At 35.8% G+C, this 18,208-nt stretch overlaps 1 protein-coding gene across 2 annotated transcripts in view; it reads right to left on the reverse strand.

Moving 5' to 3' along the window:
* The window catches only part of LOC126822440 (Bardet-Biedl syndrome 1 protein homolog), a 50,708-nt gene extending 32,500 nt beyond the window's left edge, over positions 1–18,208 (reverse strand). For both annotated transcript variants that reach the window (XM_056101227.1, XM_050551355.2), the window contains exons 1-11: positions 18,055–18,208; positions 17,073–17,239; positions 15,844–15,933; positions 14,636–14,760; positions 13,980–14,026; positions 13,100–13,208; positions 12,121–12,252; positions 11,338–11,444; positions 10,498–10,621; positions 9,120–9,348; positions 8,319–8,477 (exon numbers count right to left, since the gene is read on the reverse strand). In XM_056101227.1, the coding sequence (XP_055957202.1) occupies positions 8,319–8,477; positions 9,120–9,348; positions 10,498–10,621; positions 11,338–11,444; positions 12,121–12,252; positions 13,100–13,208; positions 13,980–14,026; positions 14,636–14,760; positions 15,844–15,933; positions 17,073–17,239; positions 18,055–18,065 (1,300 nt within the window). In that variant the 5' untranslated portion in view covers positions 18,066–18,208. The remainder of the gene's footprint in view (positions 1–8,318; positions 8,478–9,119; positions 9,349–10,497; positions 10,622–11,337; positions 11,445–12,120; positions 12,253–13,099; positions 13,209–13,979; positions 14,027–14,635; positions 14,761–15,843; positions 15,934–17,072; positions 17,240–18,054) is intronic.

Below are 18,208 nucleotides of genomic sequence, written 5' to 3' on the forward strand. Positions count from 1 at the left end.
CGGGAATCAAAACCAAGCCAGCTGACTCAATGACAGACCTTATGATACAACGCGTACACGCTAATCATTCAGCCATCCAACACCCCAGCTAGAAATAAAGCAGATGAATTAAACATACATTATGCAAGAGCTAAATCTGCAGGTCTTTCTTTAGGCCTGAAATGTTATCTAAATTATTATTTACACATTAATTAACTTATCCAGACCATAATTAACTCTCGATGGCATCAGATTTCTCTGATATTAAATAGATTAGAACAGTTTAGCCATATTTTGATTTAAGCTAAAAATGGAGGAGCGAGACTTAGCTTCGATCAACCAGTACGGTGGTTGAAATTATTGCACACGTCTTGTCAAACCTTCAACGGCTAATACCTTCGCTCTCAATACAGAAATTTGACTGAAATTTTCAAATTATTCATTTTACATTATTAATTTCCGAACTATTATAGCAAGAATGGCTGGCTCTTTACCTTAATCTTATATAATGTATTTTTAAATGAATATTTGTAGAAATGACTTTGACATTGTCATTCTAACTGAATCTTGGATGAGAGACATTGATAATTGTAGTTTTTGACAAGTTTAGTACCTGAAAATTATGGCTATTTTCTATGAAACACAATGGGACAAAATGATGACAGTTTAGCTTTTCTCTACATAACTTCTCTTAAAGTGTGATGTATTCAAGGTCCAAAATACACTAGCTTTGAATACCTGCAGACAGCAAAGTAATTAGCTACGTCTCTAAGACCACCATACTCTACAGTCAACAAGGCCAGTATATTAATACTTTCTTTTCTGAATTTCAAGAACTCCTACACAACAGCTTAACTAAACAGAAGGAAGTCTTTATCTCTGGAGATTTTAATATCCATATAGACCTTTTAGATGATCCGAAAAAAATAGAATTCCAGAACATTCTTCATTCGTTTAACTTACAACAGCATGTCACCGACTACCCACTGTAAAGGTCATATTCTTGACTTGGTCATTACAAGAGGTAATATGACCATATTAAACTTAGTAGAGGTTAAAAATGTTCTAATATCTGATCATTTCACCATCATTATTCAAGAGTGCTTGAAGAAACCGAAAACTCAAAAGACCAATTAACTTACAGAAAGACCAGGGCTCACACTGTCGGTCGCCAAAGTCGCAATTTGTGATAAAAATATGAAAGTGGCGATTAAAATTTGATTTTGGCGATAATGTTTTGCGGTACTTGCGATTCTTTTTTAGAACTGGCGGAAAAAAATCTTAAAATTCTAATCGTGTTTATCCTGGATTAACCATTATTGAGTGCCAATCACATGGCAGGAAACTATAAATTAATCAACTGGCCGATAATCCGGATCGCGTCATTTAGTATTACTAATCAGTCGTCTTGGATTAATGATTAGTTCACTGATAAGCCTCAAGACATTATTTACTCCTAATGATTAATCCAAGCGGTTATTATTTGATGTTTTGTTTCGTCTTAAAAAAAAAATATATGTAATCAAAATGGCCGACTTTTGCTTGCGAAGCGAATTAAATATTTTTATAGCTGAATTCGTTTACAGTGGCTTCATATGTGTCATGTAAAAAATACAAGCATGCCTATCGAATATCATTAGTTCAAATTATAATATCACCACTGGTCAAAAACGGTGACGATTGTTGAGCGAGAAATCAGTTCGCCATTTGTATCATATTACCGTCGCCAAAATGCTCTAAACGTTAATGACGGGTATATTGTAAGCATCTCTTAACAAATATAATTAAAATTGATACCATTCTATCATGGATTCAGATTCTGATACCTTTACACTACCTGAAAATAACAATAGGCGCAGTGTGCATGCAATACATAAATTTATAGAAAATGAGATTTGACGTGTAAATACTGAAAATATATTGGGCAGTACGGTGTTCAAATTGACTAAAGTCACCAAAAATAAGATCTGATCTTATTAAATCCAAACTTTGTTAATCTATTATGTAAAGACAGAGTTTTAAAGTTGTTGTATATTGTATTGTATATATATATTATCGGTAATTGTTTTATAATCAGCCTACCCGAGACATAAAATTGTTAGGTGTTGTCTTTTTTATCACACATTTTTGTCAGATAAAATATTCCAGTTGTCGGAAAAAAATATGAACATTTTTTTATACAAAAATTATCATCCATTTTGGCGGAAAATAATCGAAAGCCAGTGTGAGCCCTGAGAAAGACAAACCATTTATATCGACAAATTAAAAACCTCTTTAGAATGTTAATGTGTTCTTTGTTTTGTTAAAACTTGACTATTTTAATTCCCTCGTTTACCAGATTTCTGTCAGGGTGCTAAATCCATTCTAACTTATCTAAAATAAAGTAGCGAGAATCATAATCATGGTCCTCAAGGATTAAATTTACACTCGCTTACAGTTAAAGGACAATATTGGTGTCAGTCATTATCACATATGTGATAGAAATGGTTAAACACTTTCCAAATATAATTTTAACACAGAGATCATTGCTATGATAGATGCGTAATGAAAGTTTCAACAATCGGAAGTAACGAACGCAAAAGGAAAACATGAGTTATCCCTCTATACATGTATAACTGACTAAAGTGAAGAGTGATAACAGATACACAGGCTAATTTCTGCTCATTAATAATTCCTTCAATTCCAAAAGGTGTTATGTGAGACTGTTGGAAGATATCTGACAATTCCAAAAGTAATTGACTGTCACTAGATAAGAGAAAATTAGAAATAGTCTGTATATCCCCTTGTTTTTATTTATTCTATACTTAACAAAAACATGGTAATGCACCAATTTTTCTATTTTTTTTCGTGTTCTCTTATCTAGTGACAGTCAATTCTTTTTATGAATTGTTAGATATCCTACCACAGTCTCACACAACAAATTTTAATCTTCGAAGGAATTATCAGTGAGCAGAAATTCGCCTGTGTATCCGTTATCACTCTTCACTTCAGTCAGTTATATAGAGGGATAACTCATGTTCTCCTTTTGCGTTCGTCACTTCCGATTGTAGAAACCTTCATTACGGATATATCATAGCAATGATTTCTGTGTTAAAATTATATTTGGAACGAGTCTAACCAGTTCTATCACATATGTGATGATGACTGCCACCAATGTTGTCCTTTAAACAAAAAGTTTTTTTAAAAATATCTGTTTTAACTTACAACTGTCTCCACTGTGATTTTGCTCCAGGTTACTTAAAAAACTTCTTACCAATTACTGCCCTTCTCACAATTTAAAGATACATTACGGGAGATAAGATAAAGAGATGATTGTTCTCACTATAAAAGTTAAAAACTAGATAATGTAAAGGGAATTTGCTGAAAATTTCAGTCAAATTGATCCACTCTGAACTGAGATTTTAGCGATTGAAATTTCATCCTAGCCTATGATAAAAGACATAGTCTCGATTATCCATTTCATGATTAAATCATGAATGGAAGTCGAACAGCAAATCGGAACCTAATCTAATAAATACTGCAGGCTAGCCATGCTATCGAGAGTTGATTATGGTTTGGATAAGTTAATTAATGTTTAATTAATAATTTAGATCACATTTCAGGCCTAAAGAAAGACCTGCAATAGGCAGATTTAGCTCTTGCATAATGAATGTTTAAGATCGTGTGATAAGAATCTACTAATGGTACCTTTAACAAAGTCAAATCATGCTGACCATGCATTCTCCTCTGCTGCTTCCATTGTTTGGAACTCTTTACCACAAAGTGTAAAAAAACAGTGACAATATACAATCATTTAAAAAGAACTTAAAAACAGAACTTTTCCGACAGTCATTCTGTTAAGGACTTAAATGTCACTCTTTCATGTTTATGAAATCATGTGGGAGCCATAAAAAGCTCCTGCCAATTTCAAAAATGAGAAAAAAGCTCCCGTAAAAAAACTTTTCTTAATTTTATTGCTAGAGTATTTCTACATTTTCATGAATAAAAGAGAGCCAAACTTATTAATATTCTCTTTACAAATGTGTTCTTATGGAAGATAAATGCCTTATATTTGCATTCGATATCAGAATGAAAACGAGGGTGACATGTTTGGTGAATATGGTAGCGTTTGAATTACCATCATGGGAACTGATAGCTTGAACAAATGCACTTTAAAAATAAACAAAATCTGAAAGTAGTTTATTAATCTCAATATTTCGGAGAGTAATCTAGCCTCCCGTGAAGGAAAGTCGAGACGTGTCAAGAGGAGCAGGAGTGAAAGTGCACCTTAAACGTAAAGGACCGTAATGACACTGTAATTTGCACCAATGAGCAGCCTTTTGGTTGAATTTAGGCGCTATATAAGACAATTATTATTATTTTTATTATAGATGCAGATGTTTTAAACATCATGAAATGAAAAAGATAACCAGATATAAAATGGATAATTTTCATCAGCTTTTAAAGGGACATTCAAGAGCTAAATCTGCCTACTGCAGGGCTTTCTTTAGGCCTTAAATGTTATCTAGATTATCAATTAGACATTAATTAACAACATGATAAGACCATAATCAGCTGCTCGGGATTTTAAATGGTTTGCCATTTAATGATTTAATTTAAAAATGGATAATTGCGACTTTGTTTAACATCTAATAACGGTAGCAATGACAAGCGTGACTACACTATTCTGCAGTTGATGATAACTCAACTCAGTTCAGCAGCATGAAGCAATTTTTCAGAAATTTTCAACCTATTCCCTTTTCATTATCAATTTTTTTCAACTATTATAGTGATAACTGTCAGCTCTTTATCTAGATCTTACATAATGTATTTTCAGTGATAAAGAAATTTCTTTTGGTGTGAACTATCATCATTGATGTACATACATCTGGTAGTTTTCATGGAAGTCGGGGGGGGGGGGGGGGGTCGGATGGCCGAATTGTTTGCGTTGTATCATAAGGTCTGTCATTGAGTCAACTGGAGTGTTTTTGATTCTTCGGTTGTATGTGACAAAGAGCAGGGGTCCAAACTCATGGGTTTTCTCTTGGTCATTCAGTTTCCTCCCAGTGCTAAAGACCCCTGCGCGCAAGTGAATTATTGAAATAAAATTAAACCATATGTTAGTCCCAAAATGAACTAGTTTGTGTGGAGAGGACATTACAACGCATCTCTCTCTCTCTCCCATGGAAGTGAAATTGTTTTTGTTTTTTTCAAACCTGTGAAAATTCATGAGAGTGAGAGAGAGAAATGGGGTTTAACATCCACTCGACACAAAGTAGGTCATTTCGGGACTAACATATGGTTTATTTTTATTTCAATAATTTGCTTGCGCGTAGGAGTCTTTAGCGGTGGGAGGAAACCGGAGGATCCAGAGAAAACCCACATGGTTAGACAGGTGACCCCACTCCTTGTCATGTACAATCGGGGATTCGAAACCACGCCAGTCAACTCAATGACAGACTTTATGATACAGCGCGCGCACGCCAACCATTCAGCCATCCAACCCCCCAAAAATTCATGAAGAATAGTAGGTTGGATGATGATGATGGAATATTTATAGCTAGCTAGACCTCCCTTTTATTCCATTTCCTTTTAATTTATACCTGGGAGCACAGAAGACTGAAGTTCTATTTTCAACTCTTTTTCTTGCATTCTTTCCTCATTGTTAGTTTCTGTTTTGAGTGAAGCCTGTCTGTATCACATTTCGCTCGGGACTGTACAGCATTTGTACGTTTGTTCCTTGAGATGTCTGTGTATATTGTGTCCTGTACATAGGTTTGTCTTGTGCACGGGGGGTTGGATGGTCGAATGGTTAGCATATGCGCGCTGTATCATAAAGCCTGTCATTGAGTCAACTGCCGTGGTTTCGAATCCCCGGTTGTACGTGACAAGGAGTAGGGTCGCCTGTCCAACCGCATGGGTTTTCTCCGGGTCCTCCGGTTTCCTCCCACAGCTAAAGACCCCTAAGCGAATTATTGAAATAAAATTAAACCATATGTTAGTCCCGAAATGACCTAGTTTGTGTCGAGTGGACGTTAAACCCCATTTCTCTCTCTCTCGTGTCTTGTGCAATTGTTTATGTGTAGTGCAGTCCTCCTGCACTTACTATATGCAACTGTTAGTTTAAAGGGGCATTAGGTGAGATTAGATAAAGAGCTGACAGTTCTCGCAATAACAGGTAAAAAATAGATAATGAAAACTGAATATGCTGAAAATTTCAGCTAAATTGCTTCACTCTTAAGCAAAATATTAGCGATTCAATTTTAGGCTAGACTTGATCATCATTACTAATGCTGGTAAAATAATAAAGTCTTGATTATCCATTTTTACGTTAAATTATCCATCACAAAATGTATTCAAATCCACTAAACAACCCAATTGACTATTGAAGTTTAAGGATTAATTTTTAACAGTGATCGAGAAATTAAATGCTTGTAAATTGGACAATCATTTTCAAAATTGAATGGTCAGCTTTAAACTGGATACAAGTACAAATTAAATGATTTTGAGTGATTTTAAATGATTTTAATGAATTTTTAAACAGAGATTTGATATTGAATGAATGTGAAAGAAATTTGTGCTAAATACACAAGATTAAATAATACCCTGGTTACTGTTAACCAGTATAAGGGACATAACTATGTTTCATTGTTGAAAAATTGTAAATATTTACCATTTTAGAAATTTGCTTGTTATTGTTAAATTTTTGACGTTATAACCCTTAACCGCTCTACGTCATTTTGACGCCATGAAGTCAAGTGGTCAGGCTTAATAAAGGCTAAAGTTAAATATTTTGTATGCCTATTTCAAAAGACCACTGCCAGATAATTATAAGTGATAGACTCTTGACACCAATAATAAAGTTGAAGGGGATAATGAAATGAAATGAAATGGGGTTTAACGTCCTACTGTTTTGCTCCGAACTGGGCTAATGAAGACGGGCATACGCCATACAGTGTGCTATGAGGGTAATTTTGCCCGGACAGCAGCACTACGGCCTACTCTTATATCGAATTCCAACTGTCAAGGGATCTTTTACGTGCACGCCAATGTGTACATGGGACCTCGGTTTTTCGTCTCATCCGAATGACTAGACAGCTGTCCTTGTCAGGCCCTCCGTCCTGCATCACTTACAAGGGGGAACCACGCCGGAAAATCTGGATGAACTTTCTCGGCCAATGCAGGGATCGAACACCCGACCTCCAGGCTAGCGAGCCAGCGCCTTACCCACTTAGCCACCGTGATCCCCTTGAAGGGGATAAGTTGATCTATAATTTGCACATTGTCTCACCTTTTCTAAATCATTTTCATCAGAAATATCATTTTCATAAGCGGTGTCATCGATATAATCCATGTCGGAATCATTCATAAGCATTTCAACCACTTTGAGAGTCTTTAACCTTCCCGACACAGTTAAAAAATTACGTTTTTTGTCAAAAAATGTTGAACAATTAAATACGAAACTAAATACTCAAATGCTGCTTATAAAAAAAGGTTCTTACTGTGGTCGACCGTGACTACTTAGCTGTATAACGTTATGGTGACTACAGTCAACAATGACCGGTTAAGGGCTAATATATGATGTCAACTGACATATCATCGCTATCAAGAAACACCATTCCACAGTCAACAACAATGATCACATCATTGCTATTGCACCTTCTCTTGTATTCGTTGATGAGTTTTTTTCATTGCTATTGCACCTTTTCTTGTATTCATTGCTGAGGTTTTATTCATCTTTTCTGTAGTTTTATTGTGAGTTTGTTTTACATTTTGAGTCCGAGACTATACAGAGCAATGGATGCTTAGGGCTGATACCTGGATTCTAAGGAAATTGTCGGGCCAACAACGGGATATGGATTCCGGGATGCCCTCCCTGGTCAGTGAGTCAGCAGCTATACCACTGAGCCACCCGGACTCACTTAGCAAAAAAAAACAAAACCAAACCACCTACAAACATTTCTCATGAAAATCCAGATCTATATTTCGTTTCATTTTTTTATACTTTCAATGGCCTACACTACAAGATCTGACCGGTTGTAGTGGAAGGCAGCGTCAGAAGTCATACAAGCAGTGTTTGACCCTATGACATCAGACATTCGATTAACCAATCAGTGTTGATGTTTCTAGCGGGTTACCGACAGTTCCATTTACCTCACGCCAGAAACTCGCCGTAAATGTTTCATTAGCTAATCCCTCACATCATCCAGAACGTGGGTTATATAACACATCTTAGTGTAATAAAGACAAGTAAAACAAAATTTTAAACTATAAAAAACGAAACGAAATAGGATCTGTGTTTTAACCAGATTGAACCTTTCACTGCCCATCAACTTTAAACGTGTATTTATTTCACTTACCCACGGCATTCTGTCTTTCTCTCAATGTTTGATCAACAAATAATTTAGTCTTCTTCGGGATGTTAATTTTTTGATTTTGTGATATGGGTGGTCCGGCTAATGCATCTTTTTCTTCAAACTTTGCACTTCTCTTCAATATCTTTACAAACAGGCCTCCACCTAAAAAAAAAAACCACGTAGAAATAAATTAAATCTAAAAGTAAGCTGCATTTAAAGGAGATTTAACAACATATATTTTATTTATTAACGATAAAAACTGACCAGCAGCAACTATAAGTGTTGGAGTTTGGTGGGCCTCTTTTTAATCCAATTAAGTCTTGAGATTATTTACTGTTGATATTTTGGTTAAGTCCAAACCGGGAGATTACACTGTAACCTGGGTATCATTTAATCTTGTGTATTTAGCACTAATTTCTTTGACATTCGTTTAATATCAAATCTTTATTTAAAAATTTGTAAAAATCATTTAAAATCACCCCAAATCATCTAATTTATACTTGTGTCCAGTTTAAAACTGAGTCTAAAGAAAGATTTGATATCAAACGAATGTGAAAGAAATTAGTTATATATACACAAGATTAAATGATACCCAGGTTACAGTGTTATTTACTGTTGATATTTTGGTTCAGTCTAAGTCTTGAGATTATCAAATGTTGATATTTTGGTTAAGTCTATGTCTGGAGATTATCAACTGTTGATATTTTAGCTAAGTTTTCTTTATTAAATGTTAAATAATGATATCCGAAAAATCAGAGATATAAAAACAGAAATTTGATTCCGATCACATGCGTTCTCACTAACCTCTAGTTGTCATGACAAGAGTTCCATCCTCCCGTCCAAATCGACCGAACTGTAAACCTGTAACAATGCCCTCTGTTTTAATAATGTCCACCAGATATTTATCTTTATACATGCGTATCTCGTTATTACTCAATGCAACCAATAACGTCTTGAGTTGACGCGGACTATAATCTAACGTCTTCATCGTTGTTATACTATTCGGTAATTTTATAGTCCATAGTTTCTTTCCCTAAAATAGAAAACATAAATTACTAAAAAAGAAGTTTTTAAATAGTAAACGGGAATATAAACCTTACCTTGAGTGGTACAATAAACCTTGCACAAGTCGGTTTCGTGTAAGTCTGATCTTTGCTCAACTTGGATAAAATTGTTTTGAAACTTTTATCCTGCACGTTTTTCTTATTAAATATCTGCGCGTAAGTTGTATTTTCTAAGTTGGATCTTTGCTCAACTCGGATCAAAATGTTCGCTCCATTCGATCTAATTCCGGCTTTTTTCCTTCGCCTAATTCGGAACGGCAGTATGTTCAGAATTTGACTTTCAGTTTCGTCACGAAGGTCTAAAACGCGGTTAGGTATTCCATACACAGAGCCCCAAAATACTTTCCCCTATTATTTTGGCTCGAATCAGCCTATTTGACAGATTTGGGCAGATATGCTTTTAAACATTATATAGTCAAATGGTGATATCTGTCGCATATCCGGCGAAACTGAATATAATAACAAAAATGGGGGCACAATGTTATACATATTGCACAACGTTTGAAAAGTGTTCTCTTATCATTTTCATGCACAAACCAGTCGTGATTGTTTTCTATATATTATAAAACACAAAAAACATTTATATGGAGTATAAAATACTGATTTATTAAAACATATCAGCAAGTATTCTCTTATTGCTTTTAAACACAAATTAAGGATGGTATATTCTATATATAAATGGTCTTTGTCTATTGTATTCCGTGAAATTATGAAATAAGAGTAGGCCGTAGCGCTGTTGTTTAGGCAAAATTTCCCTTATACCACACTGCGATGCCCATGTTTATCAGCCCAGTTTATGCAAAAATATTGGATGTTGAACCCCATTTCATTTGATTTTTTGGACCATGTACATGTAAGCATGGCTGAAAATAATGACTAATTGTACCTTCCACTCCACTCAACACAAACTAGGCCACTTTGGGACTAACATATATGATCCAATTTTATTTCAATAATTTGCTTGCGCGTAGTTGTATTTAGCAGTGGGAGGGAACCGGGGGATCTGGAAAAAACCCATGAGGTTGTACAGGCGACCCTACTCCTTGTCAATACAACCAGCGAATCGAAACCACAACAGTTGACTCAATGACAGACCTTACAACGCGCATTGAGCTTACCTTAGAAGAATAACATTGCAATGTTTCATCCATACAGCCAACATATATAGTTTTATTAATTCTCTCCATTCCAACAGGCTGTGAATTTAACTCTATACAATATTTACTCCCTTCTTTACTTCCTCTAAAATATATAAATTACACAATCAGAACACTTGATAACACTTCCTGATTATAAAGGTATTCAATTAGATGTAATGATTCTTTAAAAACAAATAAGGCAGAAAACTATGCTGGTGGCCATTATCTGAAGATCAACTATAAACTCTTACCAAGTAGCTTTTAAAATTCCAGAATAAGGCAGAGAGAGAGAGAGAGAGAGAGCGTGTGAGAGAGAGGGAGGGTTTAACATCCACTCGACACAAACTAGGTAATTTCGGGACTAACATATGGTTTAATTTTATTTCAATAATTTGCTTGTGGAGAAAACCAACGAGGTTGGACAGAATGAGGCAGAATTCTGTTGCTCCCATAATCCCCTTAAACTATCTTTATTTCTAGAGAGAGAGAGAGAGAGAGAGAGAGAGAGAGAGAGAGAGAGCCTGGAGAAAACCCACAAGGTTGGACAGGCAACCCTACTCCTTGTCACGTACAACCAGGGAGTCAAAACCATGCCAGTTGACTCAATGACAGACCTATGACAGACCTGATGCACTAACCATTCGGCCATCCAACCCCCACCTTTAATTTCTAGAAGAGGTGTACCCAATGCTTGGAGTTAGAGCAAATCGATATCAATATTAATGGTTTGGGATGAATAAATAACACGTCGACCATGTCATGTTCCGTCACAATCCTATAATATATTCCCCCCAAAATGAAATACAGTTCTGGGTTTACCTTTTTAAAGTATAAATACAACCATTTCTACAGGAAACAACCAGTCGATACTCAACATCATATAAACCATTTACACTTATAAACACTGGTATACTGGGTAAATCGACCTAAACAAAACAAAATAATATAAACACAGGTATACTGGGTAAATTGACCTAAACAAAACAAAATAATATAAACACAGGTATACTGGGTAAATCGACCTAAACACAACAACATAATATAAACCATTTACACATATAAACACATCTTAACTCGGTAAATCAACCTAATTGAATAAAAAGATTTTAAAGGTACAATATTCCTGACAAAAATAAACTTCCAATACATACACAATAAAAATTATAAACCAAAGTTCTAAAGACACACTACTATTGAGCAATCAATTACTCATCTGAATATTGGAGGTTAAAACTGCCAAACTTGAATCGGCCATATCTCAGGGTCAATAAGTTTGATAAAGCCAAAATTATAAATCTCAACTTTTTCAGACAAAATATAAAGGTAATATTTATCCAATAGAGGTAAATAACATTTACACTCGGTTTTTCATCCCATCTGAATGACTAGACAGCTGTCCTTGTCAGACCCTCCGTCCTGCACCACTGACGAGGGGTAACCACGTCGAAAACCCTGATAAACTTTCTCGGCCAATGCAGGAATCGAACATGCGACCTCTAGGCTAGAAAGCCAGCGTCTTACCCACAATGCAGGAATCAAAGATGCAACCTCCAGCCTCTTACCCACAATACAGTTTTAAGTTGAATAAAAAACTCTACATACTGTTGTAAGTACTGTGAAGGCTTCAGGATCTAGGATATAAATAGCTCTATTCTCTGTTCCCACAACTAAACAACTAATAGCATCTTCATCAGCTAGAGACTTCTTTAATGTATCTAAACATGTGATTACTGTCTGAAAATAATATTTTGGAAATAAATAAAAGTAGTCTGTAGAGTGATCACATGAAATTGTGGACGACGGAAATATGCAGAGATTTACCGATCACCGTTGGACAGGGAGACAATAATATACAACCACATTTCCATGTTGGTGTATAAAAATGAAAATATTAAATCTTAAAACCAGTTCCCTATTAAATCAGCAAATTCACATGTAAACTGAGTTTTTGCTAGATAACGATTTGCCAAATCTTGTTGAAATGTTATTTCGTGATAGGATTGTCCCTATTGAGTCCAGGATCTGCTATGTGCAGATACGCTCGTAAACGTTTTGATACGACTGACCACAATATGTGATAACATCTGATAGGATCACCACGATTTCAATCGTAGCACGAACCATAATAGTGGCAACCTAGCATTACAGTTTAATAAACATAATGATTGTATCTATACTAAGTGAAATGAAAATGAAATGAAATGGGGTTAACGTCCTACTGTTCTACTCCTGACTGGGCTAATGAAGAATGGCATTCGCCATACAGTGTGCTATGAGAGAAATTCTGCCCTGGCAGCGGCACTATGGCCTACTCTTATATCGAATTCCATCCGAAGGACTAGACAACTGTCCTTGTCAGACTCTCCGTCCTGCACCACTGACAAGGGGAAACCATGTCGGAAAATCACGATGAATTTTCTGGGTGTCAATGCAGGGATCGAACACGCGAACTCCAGGCTAATGAGCCAGTGTCTTACGCACTTAGCCACCGTCACTCCTCCTCCCCCTCATACAAAGTATTCTAGTATTACGGTCAATGGCTAAATACCTCTCAAAGATTATAATTATATATCTATGTTACCTGTCGTTTTAAAGGGGCGTGTTTATGTAAATTAGCAAATGGTTCTAGATCTGTACTCTCCAGCTGTAAAAACTTTAATGATCTGACTGTTAATAACTGACCATCACTCCTATAAGAGAATATATACTTTTTGTACTATTTCATGAACCAATTTATACTAAATAGGAAATAATTCTTATCCTGATATACTTACAAAACATTTAGGTTTATTTCTTAACAATTTAAATAAAAATATTAATACTGAGAGATAATGAACTTGTGCTGATGTCATTTCTTTCTGTTATAGTACCTGCCAAGTGAAACATTGTTGTGATGAATTGAAAACTTCACCACATAAAAGAGAGAAATGGGGTTTTAACGTCCACTCGACACAAATAGGTCATTTCGGGGCTAACATATGGTTCAATTTTATTTCAATAATTCGCTTGCGCGTAGGGGTCTTTAGCAGTGGGAGAAATCCGGAGAACCCAGAGAAAACCCACGAGGTTGGACGGGCGAGTCGACTCCTTGTCACGTACAACTGGGGAATTGAAACCATGCCAGTTGACTCAATGACAGATTTTATGATACAACGCACACACGCTAAGCATTCAGCCATCCAACTCCCCTTCACAATATAAACAGCCAAATTACACCAAAGTCAAAACAACCAAAAAAGTAGTCCAAATTTTTCTGAATATATATCACTGCATTCCTATTATAAAACAAAAATTTAATCCAGTTTTTTGTGACCGTTCTGACCAATCTACGGTCATTTTGTTTAATATTTTTTAATATATTTCCATTTCATTATCTATTTTTTTACTATATAGCAAGAACTGTCGGCTTTTTATCTAAATTTTACCTAATGCATCTTTAAATAAACTTGTCATTGTCTTACCTTAGTCCCTCTAAAGCATCCCTCAGAACAAATACATTGATGTTATCCTACAAAATAAATAAAGTTTAAAAACAACACTTATATTTTTATTACATATACTCTCACTTTTCATGAGACAATATATTGTTGACAACCCTGTCTGTCCATTCAATTTTTGAGAAACCAGAATATATTTTTTTTATATTGCCTAGCTACGGTAATCTTTGAATTTTGAATTTATTACAGGAATATTTGCAGGAGGAAGTTTGTCAAGTTCCTGTTAAGGAAATTTGACAGTTGAGAATGCATGATGCCATCATCGTCTCTAAATTACGTAGGCATTCATACACACTGAGCTTTTTAAAGAGAGAAATCCAACATCACGTATGATGTCAATTTGTATAATGAATTTATAGGATCACATCAATTTCATTAATGCTAAGCATCAATTGTGATATCACATATGTCTATATCATTATTTCGCCTATTGAACGCCCATCCCATCCCACCATCTAATGATAAAGGATAAAGCAAACGACCGTGACACATTTCTTATAAAAGTGTTATTTTAAAAAAAATTTATGTAGCTGGATCCGCCCCTGAGAACAGTAGATCGTTAAACCCCCATTTCATTTCATTTCATTTCAAAACCTTTTGATAGTAAAATGTAAACATACATGTTTTGCTTGTTCCCACAGTTCTTGTTCTATCTGATTTATACTCAATGGAGGTAGCGTAAACTTAAAATATGGTCGTAAATTTTTATAGATGTATATATATGGACCTGATGCAACAGCAATAGCTAAAAATTAATTAAAAAAATTATAGAAATACATGTAACACATTTATGGGCATTTTAATCATTAATAATGGCAATAAATCTATTCAACGGTCTAGCAATTGCTACATATAAATAGTGTCTACTCTGGCTACTTGAAAACAATTAGAGAAATACTGCAAAGTTCAGTCTTGGAATATGTCCGCAGAGAGAGAGAGAGAGATATATATATATATATATATATAGAGAGAGAGATTAACTCCACTTGACACAAAGTAGGTCATTACAGGACTAACATATGGTTCAATTTTATTTCAATAATTTGCTTGTGTATAGAGGGCTCTAGCAGTAGGAGGAAACCGGAGGACCTGGAAAAACACACAAGGTTGTACAGGTGCCCCTACTCCTTGTCACTTACAACCAGGGAATCGAAACCACGCCAGTTGACTCAATGACAGACCTTATGATGTATTGAAACCACGCCAGCGGGCTCAATGACAGACCTTATGATACAAGGCACCCTGTGCTAACCAATCGGTCATCCCCTCCCCCCCCCCCCAAAAGAAAAATTCAAAAAAGATTAATAGGACAGGGGAAGGAGAAAAAAAGTTTATGATCAGGTTGTCCAGGTAACTGTATAAAAACATGTTTTTGGCCTAATCATAATCTAGTCACATTTCTTTATTCTTGTAAAGGGAGCCACGGGGGCTAAGTGGGGAAGACGCTGGCTCGCTAGCCTGGAGGTCGCGTGTATGATCCCTGCATTGTCCGAGAAAGTTCATCAGATTTTCCGACATCGTTTCCCCTTGTCCATGGTGCAGGAAGGAGGGCCTGATAAGAACAGCTGTCTAGTCGTTTGTATGGATCGATAAATTGATGTCCCGTGTATACATTGGCATACACGTAAAAGACCCATTGGCAGTTGGAATTCAATATAAGAGTAGGCCATAGTGCTGCTGCTTGGGCAAAATTTCCCTCATAGCACACTGTATGCCGTATGCCCGTCTTCATCAGCCCAGTCGAAGCAGAACAGTAGGAATAGGATCTTAAACCCCATTTCATTTCATTTATTTTATCCATGTCCAAATTATATCCCAGCTATATTACCTGGTGTTCTTGGTTCCAATGTATCCATATAAAAATTAACAACGCCAGTAGGTAGGTCTATTATAGCATGTTCACTCATCAGGTTCGTATCTAAAAATAAACATCAAAATAAAAAAATATTGTAACAGATCATGAATCAACAAGCTATTAGTGAGGTGGATGCCCCCAACCCAACCCCACCCCTACTTTAGTCCCCAAGATAATTACTCGCACATTTATCACAGGATTAATCATACAATTTCTTATCTCTATTTAGCCTTTAGGAGAAAATGACCATCATTGAAGGGAGAATGATAGATTGGGGATGGTCCTGCACATTTTAGCACATATTTCATCATATGTGGAATGTGAGTTAGGGTTAGGGTTAGGACATGCAGATTTCATCAAAGTCTTGATGATGCTAACCCTAACCCTGGAACAAGCCTAAACCTTAACCCTAACGTATCATCCATATATAACGTTATATGTGCAGGACTGTCACCAATCTAGAGTTCTCCTCATCGAAGTCAGTCAAGACATTCACTGAAAGAACAATCTGATTATGACACAGATCCTATTTCATTTCGTTTTTTATAGTTCAAAATTTCGTTTTACTTGTCTTTACTACACCAGGATCTGGAAGAGTTGTTATATAACAGGCATTCTGGATGGCGTGAGGCTTTAGGCAATGAAACGATCTGTTACAGCGATCTTTTGGTGTGTGATGCACAGAACTGTGGGTAATCCACTAGAAACATCAATGTAGGCCATCAAAAGTATAAAAAAACGAAACGAAATATAGATCTGTATTTAAATCAGATTACTGAAAGTACATCTTTGTTTAAACATTTTACCTCAATTCGAAGAAGATTATTTTGTCCCAAAAGATGTGACACACAGGCATCCAGAGAGACACCATTTCTCCAAATGATAGGAAACAAATATAATACTTGAAAGAATATCTCTAATACTTGAATCAATATCTCTAATACTTGAATCGACTATTGAGAAATATACGAATGATGTGGCTTGTGTCTTTGAGAGAACCATGAAACCGTGTGTTCCCTAATAGAGTTACCTGGTATTTACCAGCATCGTTTCCCTTTTCATTGATGTAGGACAAAATTTCCATCAAAGTAAACTGTCTTCATTAATTTAGTTGCTGCAGAAAAGTGGGACATTGTACCACAATTCCTTTTTCTCTAAAATTCAGTTGTGAGTAGCATACAAAGTATTTCCGAAGCACTTACTTTTATAAACTTTAAGTTTCATGTCGTAACTGCCTGTGCCAAGATCTGCAATGATCAGTTTCCAGTCACCATCTGCTTGTATATCAGCCAATGTCAAACACTGAGTAAAGGTGTAAAGGGAGGCAACTGGATCATGATAAGCATCGAGCCATTTGGACGTCATTTCACTGAAAAATATATAATACTACCAGTTTACTAAGATTATGAAAATATTTCCTGCAAATTCCATAGTCATATCGAGGTAGCATTACAGGAGTTTTTTTTCTTTCTTCAATGGGTACTCTTCTAGTTAGTACGTACGTCTGTAATATTATAGCCTACAATGACCCCTTCAATGATATAACAGTTTACATAGCATTGCATGGATACAGTCCGGAACTGAAACCAGAAGTGGACTGGTTGTGTATTTCCAGCCCCAGTTTAACCGCCAACCCCAGACAAATTCCAAATCACAAATACACATACATGTATAGCAGAAGACGATTGAACAACAGGGTTCTTTGGTATTCATCCAAGATTCAGAAATTCTTGGATTACTTTCTTAGTATTATTCCAAATAATGGTTTGGACCGGGCGCCAATTGTACATGATAGATTTCTCTATAAGAATGAGATTTTCCGGCTTGGTTCTCCCTTGTCAGTGATGCCGGGCGGATCGCCTGACAAGGACAGCTGTCTAGTCGTTCGGATGGGACGAAAAAACAAAGTCCTGTGTAGTACACATTGTCATTGGCGTGCACGTAAAAGATCCCTTGACAGTTGGAATTCAATATAAGAGTAGGCTGTAGTGCCGCTGTCCGGGCAAAATTTCCTTCATAGCATATTGTATGGCGTATGCCCGTCTTCATTAGCCCAATTTGGAGCAGAACAGTAGGACGTTAAACCCCATTTCATTTCATATTTGACTAGAGTAGAATCTCAATCTGAATATTCTGAATAGTCCTGACGTCCACTAGCTAGATCTATGGTTACTTATCATTTACCTTGCTGTCATTTTTAATTTCGGAGCTACAATGATCACAGCATTTAATTTTCTTGAATAAAAATGTAAATCACAATAAATATGTTACATTTATCTACATTTTTTACATTAGTAAATAAATTCCTTTTCTGCAACCAATGAAAACATTTACACCG

Source organism: Patella vulgata, chromosome 5 (assembly GCF_932274485.2).
Source record: "Patella vulgata chromosome 5, xgPatVulg1.2, whole genome shotgun sequence".
NCBI classification, from domain to species: domain Eukaryota; kingdom Metazoa; phylum Mollusca; class Gastropoda; family Patellidae; genus Patella; species Patella vulgata.